Here is a 15,067-nt window from a genome sequence, read left to right as displayed (position 1 = left end):
CATTAAAAGCAAGACGGTGTTGATGTACTAATTTGTTATGAGTTTTCTTTTATTTTACAAAAGTGCCTTGGTGCCTTTCTATTTTAGAGAAAATTCAAGGCGATTTCTCACATGCCCTAAAAAAATTGCCTTGCCCTTCTCGTCGCTTAATTCGAGCCCTGGGGTTAGGGTTAGGAACTGCCGGGAATTTAGGAAATCGAAGACCGTGCCCGGCTGCCGGGCATATAGCTACAGCGTTGCGTTTATGTTTAGTTACCGTGTTGGAGTCTTTCCCAAAAGAAAAGAAACAAAAAGAAGAGAAGATAACTTCACTCTACTATTGTACCATAGACTTGTTGCCTCTTCTACAAGGTATATATATATATATACTTATATTAATTTGGAAGCGTTGTGGGAGTCATGTTCCCTCTAACAGATAAATAGTTACAATATAATATGGAGTTGCACACACAAGATAGACTAAACAAGCAGGCTTGTTAATCACAGTATGTTATGAGCTCTTATACAGGGTTTCTTCTGAGAGAAAATTAGACAAGGGAGATAATGGCCAGTTTGGGGAAAAAATGCGCATGATGGATTCAAATGCGTAGTTCCGTCAACGGAAAAGTGTAGACCCCGCGTCACATGACTCAATAAACGCACATGGCAATCTAAATATTCCAGTTCTAAGCACGTGGTGATCTATTCATTTTTGGGTTGACACTGTTTTGACAACAGCGGGAAAATACAGTCCTGAACATTTTCACAACGGCGATGTTAAATTTAATGGAAGTTCAGTGGTGGTGCGCCACTGTGCCTCTAGATGCATGAGAAAGCTTGTTTATACAAGTCTTGACATTAATTAATCATTATTTTATAGTTCATGTGCTGAATTGTGTTTTAGGGGAATCTACACTGAGCTTATGTAAAACCCTGCTGGCAGTTAATGGCTCCGACGAAAGTACATTAGAAAATAACCAACATAGTAAGGTAGGTTATAAAGCTGGAATTTTTTTTCCATATTTATAATGTGCACAGTCCTGGACTTCTTATCAACATTTTAGACTAGATTTGTATTTGCCAAGGAAGACCAGTCTGTGCTAACCACTAATGTTGAAATTATAACTAAATTGTTATAGCTAATCCACTCTTATGATTACCACAATCCAATCTACAGTGTAATTAGTTGGATCCTGGATATAACACCCATATAACACTAACAGTACGTTTATTGCATTAGTAGACTCAGTTGACTTCATTAGTGTAGTCCTTAAACCCACGTGGTATTTTTTGTCAGTATGGCGAATACATTCTCCTATGTTATGTACGTGCCAATATTTCTTACGGTATTTCTTGTAATTACCACAAGATTTCAGATGATTTTATTATAACCCATAGAACTACTTAATGGTTAGCAAAATTTCTGCTTTGCTAAGCCTTGTGCAAAAAGCTCACCTTCACTCGACTGTACTATATTAATCACCATTGCACACCGTTTTGCTAATCACCTGGCTGAAGAACCATTTAGGATCTGAACCTGTTTCTATTTCAGCCCGAGGTGGATGTTACAGTTTCAGTGAGACGCTCACCACTTACCAAGGAGCATGTTAATTGCAACATTCTCAGTGTCACGCTAGAATCGTGTTACTCGATGCCGGCTACATGGTCACCTGACCAAAACCTAACCTACATTATTTCTCTTCCTGTTCCAACAAGTGCAGAGGTTTGTGACCTTCACTTCCTTATGTAGTATGTATTCCCTCACATATACGGGCAGTTTATCAGGACCAATAATAATTTATTCGTATATTATAATAATTAAGTGACACAAACAATCCTCATTTGAACCAATTTACTGTTGGAATTACAGGCCATGCTTATTACTTTTGGGAAAGAGAAATGTGGTATTCTTACTGTTCTTAATTAGTTTAACTTGTAGAACATATGAAGCAATTTAGTGTACCTACATTAGTGGATGTTTGGCTGCATATATAGATCTTGTGATTAATGCATAAAAAATAGCTGTGAACAGATCATTGTAAATTATACGCACTATAAAGGCAGGGCAAAATACGCATTGAAATAAAAAAATCAGTAACTTTTAATCATCTTTATAAGTAATAGGAAAATTTAATACTAATTAGCAAGTATCAAATACTGAGTATGAAAGATTTTTGTTAAACATAATGGGAATGTGCGTTATCTGAATTCAGTGTGGAATTTCAGAAGGAGCAGGGGATCGCGTTGCCAGGAGGTGTGCTGTATTCTTCCTCTGAGAATGTGGCAGACAGCAGACAACTGCACTGGTGTTGCAGCAGTGTGGACCTGGGTAATCCCAAAGCTATTCATGACAGGTAGAGACGAGGCACTACTAGTTGTTTATACTCAGGGGATGTCATTGCATTGCGCACATTAATTATAATGGAATCTAATGTTGCATTTTATGTCAATCATTTTTTAACAAGATTCTCACTAGCATTTAGTAATATGATTAAATAAACTAATGGTTACTTGATATTTCAGACTCTTGCCAGCCGAAATACGTGAGTGCGATTTGGTCGACTTTAAAGGAGAAGAGGTAATTTAAGTGTCAAACGTTTTTTCTTCTGGCTGAGCAATATATTAAATTCTTTCTCAATATGGTTCACCATGCTCTTCACTGAATATTGGAATGTAGGCTTTGAGTCGCACGCAAACGAAACGTCATTCGGTTATAGATTATAACCTAGCTAATTGGTGTTGTCTGTGCCACCGTGTGTAGGGTGCAGTCTTTCGGAAGGCAGCAGAGAGACCCCGGGTGACGTGGAACATGTTAAGGAGGTGCTACCTAGACGAGGATGCTGCATCCAGGTGCAATAGTCGATTTGAATAATGTAGCTCTTATTAAGCAACGCACATGGAATAGCACCAGCACTTAGAAATATGGCACTTATATATAATCATCTTTGATTTCTTGATACAAATTTAATTGATGTATATGTGAACAGTTTTGATTTTTTAAATCTAGTGCATTTGTGTATCAGATCTGTTCTGCTGAATTGATAATGAGAGCCATATTATAACATACTAGTAAATAAACAGTTTTCATCTTTTGCATTGAAGCTGACATAAATGAATGCTAGATTTTTTACAACACTAATTTCTATAAATTTTTCTATAAAGTTTATTTTATAACGTTGAATTAAGATTGTTTTATTACTAGTGATTGATGTTAAATGTAATAATTAAATTTCCAAAATTAAGAAATTTTACGTATTTGATAGTTTTCAGGCAAAGATATCTAAAGGGCGGTTTTGGCCTGTAGAAATTACCAGAGCGCTGAAGGCTTCACTAAATGCAACCAGTACTGCTAAAGTCAAAAAGGTTCGTTGATATAAATATTGTATGCTAGACAGTCTGCAGCCGGATATCCGCGCGAAGCGCGCAAACGCCGCCTAGCGGCAAGCTTTCACGACATCGCTGCACTATCTGAATTTACTTCAACGGGGCCCTGGTATACGCCAAAGCCATATAATCGTTGAGTTGAGCAGTTCTGGCGATTGGACGACGGATTTCACTACCCATGTAGCTTGAGATTTGCTTGAAATGCTCTTATAACTTTTTTGGCGACTCGGCGCGCTCGTTTTGCTGTAAAAAACGGATTTGCACTTTCTTCTTTGTTTGTTTCTGTTGATGAGTGTAGTACATATGGCGTGCGATAGACGGCGCAACGAACGCCGAGGCTATAGGCATAGTAGACTGGTACCCGTTCGCCACCTTTACTCCGGCATATCGCTACACTCACGTAGTGTAGCGTGTGGAACTGTTGACCGGGTACCAGTCTATATAAGCATATAGCCTCGTTTCCTGTGCAGCACGGGCCGCCGGCGCTAACCGCTTATTTCTGGCCTGACGGCTAGACTCACGTACAACACCCACGTACTCACGTACTCACGTAGTGTAGCGTGTGGAACTGTCGACCGGGTACCAGTCTATATGCACATGGATTGATAGCATGGCGTCTATGTTATAACCATGGAAAAGTTTGTTATTGTTCGTCGTTTGATTCGTTAAATAATGACGAGCCACAACTGGAATTTTTTTCATCGGAAGGTCATCTAATTAAAAGGAAAGTCGAATTTTGTTATGGGCAGACTAACGACTATAAATAAGTATGTAACAAGCGTAGATGCAGCTTTACAAATTTGTTTACATACCGGGCGGTGGTCGGTGGGTAGCCGTGTTATGTCGAATCTTAACCCGACCAGGCTGTGTGACTAACGTCAATACACCCTAGTATTCTAACCCTAGCAAGGTCGGTAGCCGTGTTATGTCGAATCTATGATCTTGCAGTGCAGCCTTGATCTTGCAGTGCAGACTTGCAGTCATACACTGATATGTACAGTCTTGTCGGGTTATTTACATTACTATCATAGTGACGGGAAGTTGTACTTGCAAGTAGTTGTAGTGTACGGCAGTTGCTGTATACTGATCCATAGACTGATAGCTAAGCCTAAGGTTAGTAAGTGTACTGGGACCGTAAATTAACCCAATAATTCATAATGGCTCATGTAATACAGAAATGAATAAACCCTGAATGTTCCAATTATATTTATATACAGGTTATTTTTACTCCCTATAGCCTAGAGTCCTAACATATAATACGATGTATTGCGATGTATGTGTTTGTGCGCGTTTGTGCATGTATTGCTACGTGTTCTCGGCTTAGCTTAGTCACTCGATGGGTAATCGAGGTGGGAGCAAGACCCAGTCTATATAGCCTTTGTCCTTGCAGCCATTTCCATTACTGGGCAAGGTTCGCGAACGCGAGAATTTCGTCAGTCTTTCTGTGATTTCGCGTCACACAGCTCGGTTACGAACAGAGACATTATGTTTTTATAACAAGTGAACACTGTTCACGTCCCAAATGTCTACCCTCTGTGTCCTCCACTAAAATTGCGGACTGTTCGCTGGCAGCTATGGATCCGTGCGCCGGCCAATGCATTCAGCGCACGGATCCATAGCTGCCAGCGCTGCATACTGTCGTAAGACGTTCCCGCGGTCGCGTGCGCCTGGCCGCGGAACTGCGCTCAAGATCTGCGCTTAGCGCTTCGGATTAATACCTCCTTTCGGCAACGCTTCTCTAGTATCCCGTCTCATCTGGATTTTAATTTGAATGACGCTTGGGATGTAATGTGCAATTCACACAATGTCACAAATACTTCTGATAATATGCAATTTCATTCTTATACATTGTGCACTCAACAATCCACATGCTGGTTTATATATATATTTATAAACCAGCCAACTTGAATTCTCAGAAGCTCAAATATATTTTTTCTTTTCAAGGAGAATGAAGATCAAAGTATGTATCATGGACTAATCTACGTGAACCTTTCACCTCTTCTATATCCTGGCGGTATGATTTGTGACAATGTCTTAGTATTAATGAAGCATATCACACGTGATTATACCATATGGTTAAGAATTGATGGCAAATAAATGCTTTTTTGATATTATTACGAGTTGGATAATTCATTGCCATTGTATTAAACACATTATGACAGAATTTATTATGGATAGTGTATTGTGGCAAGCAAATTTTGCACTGGTCTTAAAAGAACCCATAGTATGAAATATCCCATTGTGAATTCTGACAACTAGTATGACCTTTGTTTATTCATAGTAAACAAAGTTAGAGGGGCGTTCAGGATACATCCTTACAGTGAATCTGCCTGCTGTGAAAAGACCAAGCGTGCACCACTTGCTATGCCCGTAAGTCACATCATATCAAGTTGCATGTTCACGTATTGCATTGGTTTTGACAGTTATGCAGAAGTACATAGCGGTGTTCAGGGTTCTCCAAGAGCACTTATACGCGCCAGGCTATATCGTCGAGCCCCGCCATCCTAAAATGCACCCGCCACTCTAAATATCATAGCCCCCGGACCCCCCTAGCGTGCAAACCGCCTTCGGCGATTTGCAACTAGGACCGTAAAGGCAGCACCTGCCATGCTATAATGAAAAAGCTTGGAGAACCCTGGTGTTATTAAGTAGGAGATATTTATTAAGTAAACTAAACATTGGAACGCTACACCAATTTGCAAGGGTTTTTGTATTGTAACATGAACCAGAGCATAACACAACTGTTTAGGTCTTGTATCTATTTCTATTGTAACCCTATAGGCTATTGGTCATGGGATGTCAGACGAAATGAAAAACAGTAGCTCCACAATTAACCCAAAGAAACTAGGTAAAGATGCCAAACGAGGGGTAAGAAACTATACTTGAAAGCCTATTGAAATTGTGCTGTATATTCACTGGCAAATCACAGTGTCATCCCTATATATGTTTCTAGCTGTTGCATATCAAATTTGTAAAATGTTCATCGCTGCTGCATTTTATATGGTGTTTTTAATTAAAACTTAAAATGAATCTTTGCTCACGTGCACTTCCACATTCCACGTGTATTTCCTTAGGCTTCCAAGATGGAAATTCCAGTACCAGAGGAGGATGCAACATTAAGTAATCAGGTGGCAGGCAAGGAGTTTGAAGATGCAAATGCATATGTCGTGATGGAGTTTTCGTTAGAAAGATCACTGGTGCCAAAGAGTACTGTTGAGGAACTATCAGAAAGGTATGAACTGTAATTTAAAAAAACATATAAATATATATAAGATTATATTATAAAATTATGTAATTTTCATAACTCCCAACCTTATATGACATTATAATAGTGTATTAATTCATTTTTATTAGCGTATCCGATTACATCAAACCACGATCACCATTTCCAAAAGTTCAAAACGGTGCTGAGAAGGTAAAGCCAATTTATACAATTATCTTATGTAAATAAATTTTACTCTTATAAAAGAACTTGAATATTATCAAATAAACTAGTTTATTCGTTTATAAAGTTAGTATGATTTGCATAAAAGATATAATTTTTATACATAAGTAGATATGCATAAATGTACCACACCTGTCCTGTTTATTCGTTTCGTTGTAGGCAGTTTCTGCATATCAAGCCGAGATTATCAAGGTTGCAACAATTGTACTTGATGAGATTGGGTGAGTATATAAGCTGCTTCATTTGTAAACCAACAATAACTATATATGGTGTATCTGGTGAATCTGCGATCACATAAATCAGAGCTAACACGTCATTTTTATGTTAATAATATATTTAAATTACCAAGATGTTCATAATTAATTTTTATATAAACTTTTAAATAATAGTTTGACACACATGCACACGTATGCATCTACAAACAAATATTTTATACTGCGTAAAGTTTTATAGGTTATAAATTATAATTGATCTTACTTGCAGAAAGATTGACAATGAAAGTGGGGATTCTACTGGACAGAGGTACAATTTTTTTCACTAAATTGAAATGCTCGAATTTGCAATTTAACATTTTTATGTCTAGCATATCACATTTTTACATTTATAATAATCGGAACATACTATAGAAATCTGCGTTACAGAAGGCTGAAGCTGATGCACGAGCTAAACGCCAGCGGAAAGTACTTCACCTTCAAAGAGCGGCTCAAGTACGTCATAGTGAACATAGTGAGGGAGAAGTACTTCAGGGTGTCAATCTTCAAGGACAAAGCAGAGATGCAGGTAATCTCCTGCTGTGGGAGAAGTGGTGACATATATTTCTTACTTTTATAGAAAATTAAGGGGCACCAAAAGTAACACCATTAACGTGTGCATATGGAATATATCTACTAGTGATCTATATATATATATATATAAAATTAGATATATATATAGAGAGAATATTCTACACGTGTGTGTTATAACTATAGGGCCGGAATTGTTGTCAGCAGCCAATGTGACAGTCGGGTCAAGAAAATCACTATAGATGATAGGTTGTATTTTAATTGTACTGCGTGAAAATTCAGGTAATTGATTCAAAGTTCTGACTCTTTCCAGAATTTCCTCAGCGACCTATACGTGTACTTAGTGGATCGAATGCACAATGCCCTTAACAGTGTCGTCGGGCCAGAAAGTGAGGCGGCACCAGTTCCCCAGTTCACGAGCACCATCCTACAGCTGCGTCACTTTGCAAAGGAGGCAGAGTCGTTGAATAATATGGAAGCAGCAGGAACGTATTACCTTGAGGTGGGCGAGTGAATTTAGTGGCCAGCCTCTTCATTTTACACAATATTCAGCTTGAAACAGTGTGGCAATACGATTTCAACAGCAGACCAATTGTAATATTTTTCGAAGGTTTAATAGTAGATAGATAATCACTGATGTCTTTATGTTCATTACAGATTATTGCTCGAGACAAAACGAACATAGGAAGCTGGCTGAACTATGGAAGTTTCTGGCTTTTAGCTGGTGATATGACAAAGGTCAGTGATTCACTCAGTTTGAGGCTGCCTTATATGATCAACACATCAACCTAAACGTCGAGTATCTTTCGGAAGATAAAACCCTCTAAAAATGTTTAGACATACATGTATAAATTTTTTGCATTCACAGGCTGAAGAATGCTTCAAGGAATGCTTGCAAATCAATCAAAGCAATGTTCCAAGGTGCCGGCTTCTATCTGTTTTTCTGTTACTCTTACCCCCAGAGCATTTGAATGTAAATGTCACAGTGCATCAGCAAAGTACAGAAAGGTTTTTATTAATGCGGTATCTAAATCTGTAGCTGCAGTTTGTGTATACCCTGCATCAAGTTTATGCAATGTAACTGCATATCAGTTCGAGACTTGCTGGGGTGTTGGATCACAAATTCATTAATCATGACGTGTATTTTAAATTCTCTGCAGCTTACTTCTAACTGGCTTGGTACATGCTATGCAAGAAAAGTATCAAGCTGCAGAAAGGTTCTTTGAACTGGCAATATCTGTAGACCCTCAAAACGTACTAGCCTGGACCATTCTCGGTACGTTTTTCACTTTGTTTTAACATATCAGTGAATAGAATCAAAACAGAAAATGGTATTTGTTATAAAGGTGACAAATTGATTACCTATGTGCACTAGGTATCTATCGATTACTGTGTAGTGAAGGGTTGGTCGCTGTGTGACTGCAGGACTGTATCATGAAAGCATCGGTAATGACATTGGATTTGAGAGAGCGTACAGTGAAGCAAACCGGCTCACCTCAGATTGTCGACATGCACTTAGCAATGGCACGCGCAATGATACTCCGGACAAATTATCCTCTCAGCCTTCCAAGGACAGTGTATCTACCATAGTTGAAGGTATAATTGTATAAAGAAATCTGGCTTAGAACACGTTAAGTGTGTATAGACTGTAGAGGTAACAGCTCCCAGCTAAAAGAAGGAAACCCTACCAATTGCAATCTATTAATCTGTATTCCAATACATTTCAGCAGTAGATCCTAGTAACTGGACAAGTAGCATTTCTTGTGCATACGTTATTATAGAGATTAGGTCAAACATGTTGCAAATGACCAGATCATGTTTCCATAGAAAATTAAGCAGGTTTGGTCATAGCAATCTATTAAATTTCCATGTGCGCTACTTCATAAGAATACTAGTTTCACTCATCCTGAAGTCTAGTGTCAAGTATGTGAAACCAATTATTAACATACGTAAATATTGGCTATTTTAGGAGCAGATAGCCCAGATCTCCAACCTGATAAGAAGGCATTGCCAATGCCTGCACAACCAGAGACGAGTATCTTCTTAGAAGCTGCCCACTTCTTACTGGATGCTAATGTTCTACCCGTGAGTGTGCTTAGTAAAATTATATTTATGTGTATAACATGTAGTTACGTCTATACTCTATAGTCATGTTTGTATTACAAATTAGGTAGTGTTGAAATATTTGTGCCTACGTCTGGTTTCACTTATTATATAAAAAAACACAAAAAATTGGCATTAAGCTCTCCTCTATTTGGATGCTCATTGATATTATCACTTACTTGATTTTTAAATGGATGTAGTTTGCAGAGAGAGCTCTAGCAAAGATGGTAGTTGCTGGCAACTTAGGACACTCGTCCGACTATCTGAAGCTACTTGCCAAGTTGTATTATATGAAAGGCAATTACAAGGAGGCTGAGAGTGTTGTTCAATCTGCGCTGGAGCAGGAATTTCAGGTATGGAATAATACTTGAATAGCATATTGACTCTGGGATCACAACTTGACCATGATGGATAGACAGTATGATGACTGTGTGGGCTGTGATTGAATCAAGACAGGAAGGAAATATTAACGCGAAACTATCAGGTTATTCTGCAACTGAGTGTGAAACTGGCTTTTAAACAGTCAAAGGTTGTTGTTTTAGATTTACATAATATCTAGATGATGTACTGCAATCTCATCTAATCTGAAGACTGGTTTTGAACCCCTGATTCACAAAGGTGAAGCAGGTTATGTGTACATTATTTCTTATGCTATTGTAATGGAAATGATGGCGCTCATATGCCATATTAATCGACTTGTTGTTATGACCAGAATGCCGAGCTCTGGGCATTGGTTGGTCACATCAAGCAGAAGTTAGGCGACATGGCAAAGGCCATAGAGAATTATGAACGAGCACTGTCCTTTGCTGCACAAGCCACCGCAGATTCCCATTACCTGCATGCCGTCTACATGAAATTAGGAGACATCTGCTTATCAATGAACAAGGTACTTGGTCATATAAGAGTGCATGAGCTGGGTCGTGCACAACAGGTAAATTCGTCTTAATTGCAGTACATATAAGATTCAGAGATGTGAAGAGAGGTGGGAGAGGATGACAGAAAGAGGGAGGGAGGGGGTAGACAGAAAGAGAGAGAGAGGGGGAGGGGGAGGCACGGAGGGAGAGAGAGAACGACAGGGAGAGCCACCATGCCAGAGTGTAGAACACCAGCCATGCTGAACTGTAATGTTGTTGTTATTTCAGTTTGAATCAGCAAAACACACGTATCTATTAGCGTGTAAGAGTTCACCATCATGCTATTCTTGGCTTGGAGTGGGGAAAGCTTGCTACCGGGTAAATATCCTGATCCTTCCATTAATAATTAAGTGATAGAAACTATAGCTACTAACGCATACATATGACACGTTCCTTATTACTAAAATTCAACCATTTCTACAATATTTCTGCGTTTGTATTTTTATGCACTGGCATGATTGTGACCAAATAGAATCAGAATCTGCTTGCTTCTGATGTCTATTTTTAGCTCATCTGACGTAGTCAGATGCAGCTTGTAGAATCGCATGATCGTCCGTCCGTCCGGTCCTCCGGTCGTCCGTGCGTCCGGTCGTCCGTGCGTGCGTGCGTCCGTCCGTCAACAGTTGGGCACAAATCTTAACCGCTCGACGTACGGTCACGATATTCGGGTCGTTGGGGGGGATCGTCAAAACGAGTTGGGATGTCGAAGCTGGGGGTCAGAGGTCAAAGGTCAAGAGATGTAAAAGAAGGGGGAACATTCACTCCTTAACTTAAGGTATAGGGAGGAAATGTCTAAATATCATAGCCCCCGGACCACCCTAGCACGCGAACCGCCTTCGGCGATTTGCAATTAGGACCGTAAAGGCAGCACCCGCCATGCTATAATGAAAAAGCTTGGAGAACCCTGGTGTATCAAAACGAGTAAAAAATATAATATTTAAGAATACCTTAGAATGCACATCACCAAATTGCACCATCCCCCCCATATAAAAACGTCCCCACACCCGAGTCATTCACTTTGCTACGACAGAAATCCTGGACCAGTGCCTACTGACCAGGACCAGTGCTTCCTCAGAGGCACTGTTCCTGCTGGACCAGTACCTCCAATTATCAGTTTTTCACCATGCACCATATACCGGCCCCTGGTGGTGACTGGAACATCCCCTTACGAAATTAAGTGCAGAAACACCAACACAACCATAACCACAGTATAGAGATGTAATTTTGACTGTCTTGATCATGTTGAGGAGACGACCCCAATTTTTTTTTAACTAACCGTCAAATTGCACCACGATTACAATTTACATTAAGCAACTTCGGATATATATAAAATCGCCTGACATCAAATATAATGACAGTCTGCTATAGATAATCAAGATAGCTTTAACGGCGCAAAGACGAAGCCTTGCCATGAGCATTTTGGCATCAATATGCTCTGGATTTTAACATGATATTTTAATAAGGGTATCGTTCCCACTAAAGGTATATGCTGAATGTTATTACATACTTGAGCTACATCGGAGTCACCCACCAATAAGTATCATCGGCCGATTCTTCATACTTGCTAGGTTGAACATACCTACAAGAATAACAGGTTGTTATCATACAACAATAATAGTAATACAATGCGATAAGCGTAATCCAGTGAGGATCTTTTGTAACAATTTTTAACATTATGCTTCACGTTAATTTTACTTTTGTAAAGTTGCAACTATTTTAGTAGTATTGTATAATGAGACACCGGCTATGCGTGCACCTGCCGCTAGCGGCGCTGATCGTCAACTCGGTTACTCAGCAACCCGCAAGTAGTCAGTATTCTACAAGCTGCATCTGACTTCGTCAGATGAGCTAAAAATGGACTTGTACTAGAGCACCCTAAATGGAAAATGTAATTCTAACGTAGTCATAATTTCAGAAACCCTTATATTCTATTTATATCAAATAATCAAACTTCCTTTTATTGAGCAATTCATTCCTTGATTGATAGACCTTGTCATTTACAAAAGATCTCAATATACTTATATAAAACATATGATCAGGAGTGAATAAACACAATGCGTTTTTATTTGCTCCAGATTATATTTAAAATATGTTAATTACCATCACTTCTAATTTATTATGCATAATTTTAAGCTTTCTTAATAAAACTCGAGAAATATTCACAACTAATTTCACACCGATCATAACAAAATATGCAAGAAATACATTCAAATGAATTCAAATAAAAAACATCACAACTTACATTATATTGATCTAGTCCAATATCGCCATGATCTTGTACTGTAAAGCATAACCAGGGGTAGAAATTAACTTTTGAACACGGGAAAAAACAAACTAAAAAAGAGAGAGGTCTGCAGTGTGAGGTTCAAAATTAAAGATATTAACAATAACGCATGTGCTTATCATGCGGTTGCACGTCTGTCAAATTTTCTTTGGATATTAGCTGAAAAAATATGGTATTTCCACGAGGTCGTGCTCTGGAACGAACTAGGTAGTATGGCAGAATTTTTAGGGAGTCACGCGGACTCCTGCATACGTCAAATCAGGGAGTCTGACAGTAAATCTGGGAGTATTTGACTCCGGACTCCCGTTAATTTCGCACTTTGCATAACCATAGTATAGTTTTTACAATGTGTATGTACATGTGTATGCACATACTACAGTGCATTATATGCTCTCACAAAAAAAACAGTTACACGAATTTGATTTTCATACTGTGAGAAAAAGCAAACATATGCTACAAGAATATTGGTAATGTAAATTCCCTAAATATGATAACCTCTGGTAACCTCTCATCAGCTAAAGGTGGTAACCTATGGCAATGGCTAAGCAATGAGCATATATATATAACACAATTGAAGGCAACCCCAATCAAACCAAGCAAATTAGTCTATACAGGAAGGAAACTGCAAATTAGAACACCGTTCAGTTATATTAAAGGCACAATGGATAGGCCTATATGCTTAATCACAAATATTTATAGCAATACTTGATCATTTATAAACTTTATGTACCGTATACAGGCCCGTAGCCAGCTTTCTATTGGGGGGGGGGGTTCGTTTTTCAATGTTGGCAATTTGACACAATACATCAGGCTCGCACTGCGTGCAACGATATGGACTCAGGTAACTCAGCCACGATCAACACGAATAAATAGCTGCGCACTTGCGTCCAATGGATATGACCAGACGTCTTGGGCCACGATCACTACGAATAGATCAGGATGCGCACTGCTCAACGGAGATCTGAGCCACCAGGGTTGCCATCGGATCACACGAATAACAAGTCGCACTGCGTCAACAGATATTACGCAGGTCTGGCCACGATTCCAGGTCACACTAATCAGTCGCACGCGTCAAACGAATATGCACAGGGTCTGCCACGATCACACGACATAATCAGTCGCGACTGCGTCAACGATATGACCAGGTCCTTCGCACGAATCAGGCTACGAAATAACAGCTCCAGCACTGCGTCTAAACGAGTATGACGCAGTCTGCCACATGCGAGCACATAATCAGTCACACTGCGTCAACGAGTGACCAGGTCTGAGCCTCTACTGCGCTCAGTTGAGCTGTTCGGCATCAGATCGTAAAACTTCTTTTCATGCAACACCGCGTATATGACTTCTAAATTTCGCATCGTGTCCATGCGCACCCGTCTCGTCGTACGTGGCGAACTTGATGCTTGTCTGAGTGACAAGACGTAAGCATTGAGCGCTGTGTGTATAGTAATCACAGCGCCATACCCTGTACATTGGGTTGAGTATTTTGGGTTTCACTATTCAATTGATAAAAGGAATCAGTAGCCGTATATGAGCGCGCTGTAATAGACCGCCGCGCGCCCCCCTCATTAAGCCCCGAAGCATCCTCAAGCTTTGAAGGTTGGGTAACACGTATTGCGCCTATGTTAATTCCTCCTCACGGTAGGCGCACTCTAATAAACCGCAGAGCAATTACAGGGGTTAAAATCTGAGCCAAATGGTTGCGTTATGTGACGCGAGTATATGCGGTAATCAGGGATACAGAGGTATAATGATGAAGTGAGGTGTCGCCTATAGCAATATTTGTGAATTAAGCATATAGGCCTATCCATTGGCTTTAATATAAACGGAACGTTTCTAATTGCAGTTGTCCTTCCTGAAGACTAAATTGCTTGGATCTATTGGGGTTGCCGGGGGGGCAGCGGGGGAGGCGAGTCAATTAGTTTCATACATATAGTATGCCGCCATCTGTTAGCCATTGCATAGGTGGTACCACCTTAGCTGATCAGAGGTTACCAGAGGTTATCATACTCCTGCCCCACGGCAATGTGGCAGTGCAAGAATTGTTTTCAGAATCGTGCAGAAATACAGTTTCTTTTATTGCAGCTATTTGGAATTTCATATACCAATATTTGTACATAACGTTTGCTTTCTCCACAGTTATGAAAAATCAATCGTGAACTATTTTTTGTGAACA

The 15,067-nt window shown here is 39.5% G+C and overlaps 1 protein-coding gene across 1 annotated transcript in view; it reads left to right on the top strand.

Moving 5' to 3' along the window:
* LOC106812878 (cilia- and flagella-associated protein 70-like) overlaps positions 1–11,124 on the top strand; it is a 22,133-nt gene extending 11,009 nt beyond the window's left edge. The window contains exons 2-26 of the mRNA XM_014816875.1: positions 253–351; positions 884–969; positions 1,532–1,702; positions 2,206–2,333; positions 2,503–2,557; positions 2,741–2,829; positions 3,243–3,342; positions 5,308–5,377; positions 5,645–5,733; positions 6,145–6,231; positions 6,438–6,595; positions 6,718–6,778; positions 6,968–7,029; positions 7,292–7,330; positions 7,450–7,588; positions 7,904–8,092; positions 8,248–8,328; positions 8,459–8,511; positions 8,751–8,866; positions 9,016–9,186; positions 9,560–9,675; positions 9,894–10,046; positions 10,406–10,579; positions 10,836–10,925; positions 11,116–11,124. Of these exons, the coding sequence (XP_014672361.1) occupies positions 253–351; positions 884–969; positions 1,532–1,702; positions 2,206–2,333; positions 2,503–2,557; positions 2,741–2,829; positions 3,243–3,342; positions 5,308–5,377; positions 5,645–5,733; positions 6,145–6,231; positions 6,438–6,595; positions 6,718–6,778; positions 6,968–7,029; positions 7,292–7,330; positions 7,450–7,588; positions 7,904–8,092; positions 8,248–8,328; positions 8,459–8,511; positions 8,751–8,866; positions 9,016–9,186; positions 9,560–9,675; positions 9,894–10,046; positions 10,406–10,579; positions 10,836–10,925; positions 11,116–11,124 (2,585 nt within the window). The remainder of the gene's footprint in view (positions 1–252; positions 352–883; positions 970–1,531; positions 1,703–2,205; positions 2,334–2,502; positions 2,558–2,740; positions 2,830–3,242; positions 3,343–5,307; positions 5,378–5,644; positions 5,734–6,144; positions 6,232–6,437; positions 6,596–6,717; positions 6,779–6,967; positions 7,030–7,291; positions 7,331–7,449; positions 7,589–7,903; positions 8,093–8,247; positions 8,329–8,458; positions 8,512–8,750; positions 8,867–9,015; positions 9,187–9,559; positions 9,676–9,893; positions 10,047–10,405; positions 10,580–10,835; positions 10,926–11,115) is intronic.
* Positions 11,125–15,067: the final 3,943 nt, after the last annotated feature.

Source organism: Priapulus caudatus, unplaced genomic scaffold, assembly GCF_000485595.1.
Source record: "Priapulus caudatus unplaced genomic scaffold, Priapulus_caudatus-5.0.1 Scaffold696, whole genome shotgun sequence".
In the NCBI taxonomy this organism is placed as follows: domain Eukaryota; kingdom Metazoa; phylum Priapulida; class Priapulimorpha; order Priapulimorphida; family Priapulidae; genus Priapulus; species Priapulus caudatus.
Note: the sequence above shows the minus strand (reverse complement) of the source record. Positions and strands in the feature narration are given on the sequence as shown.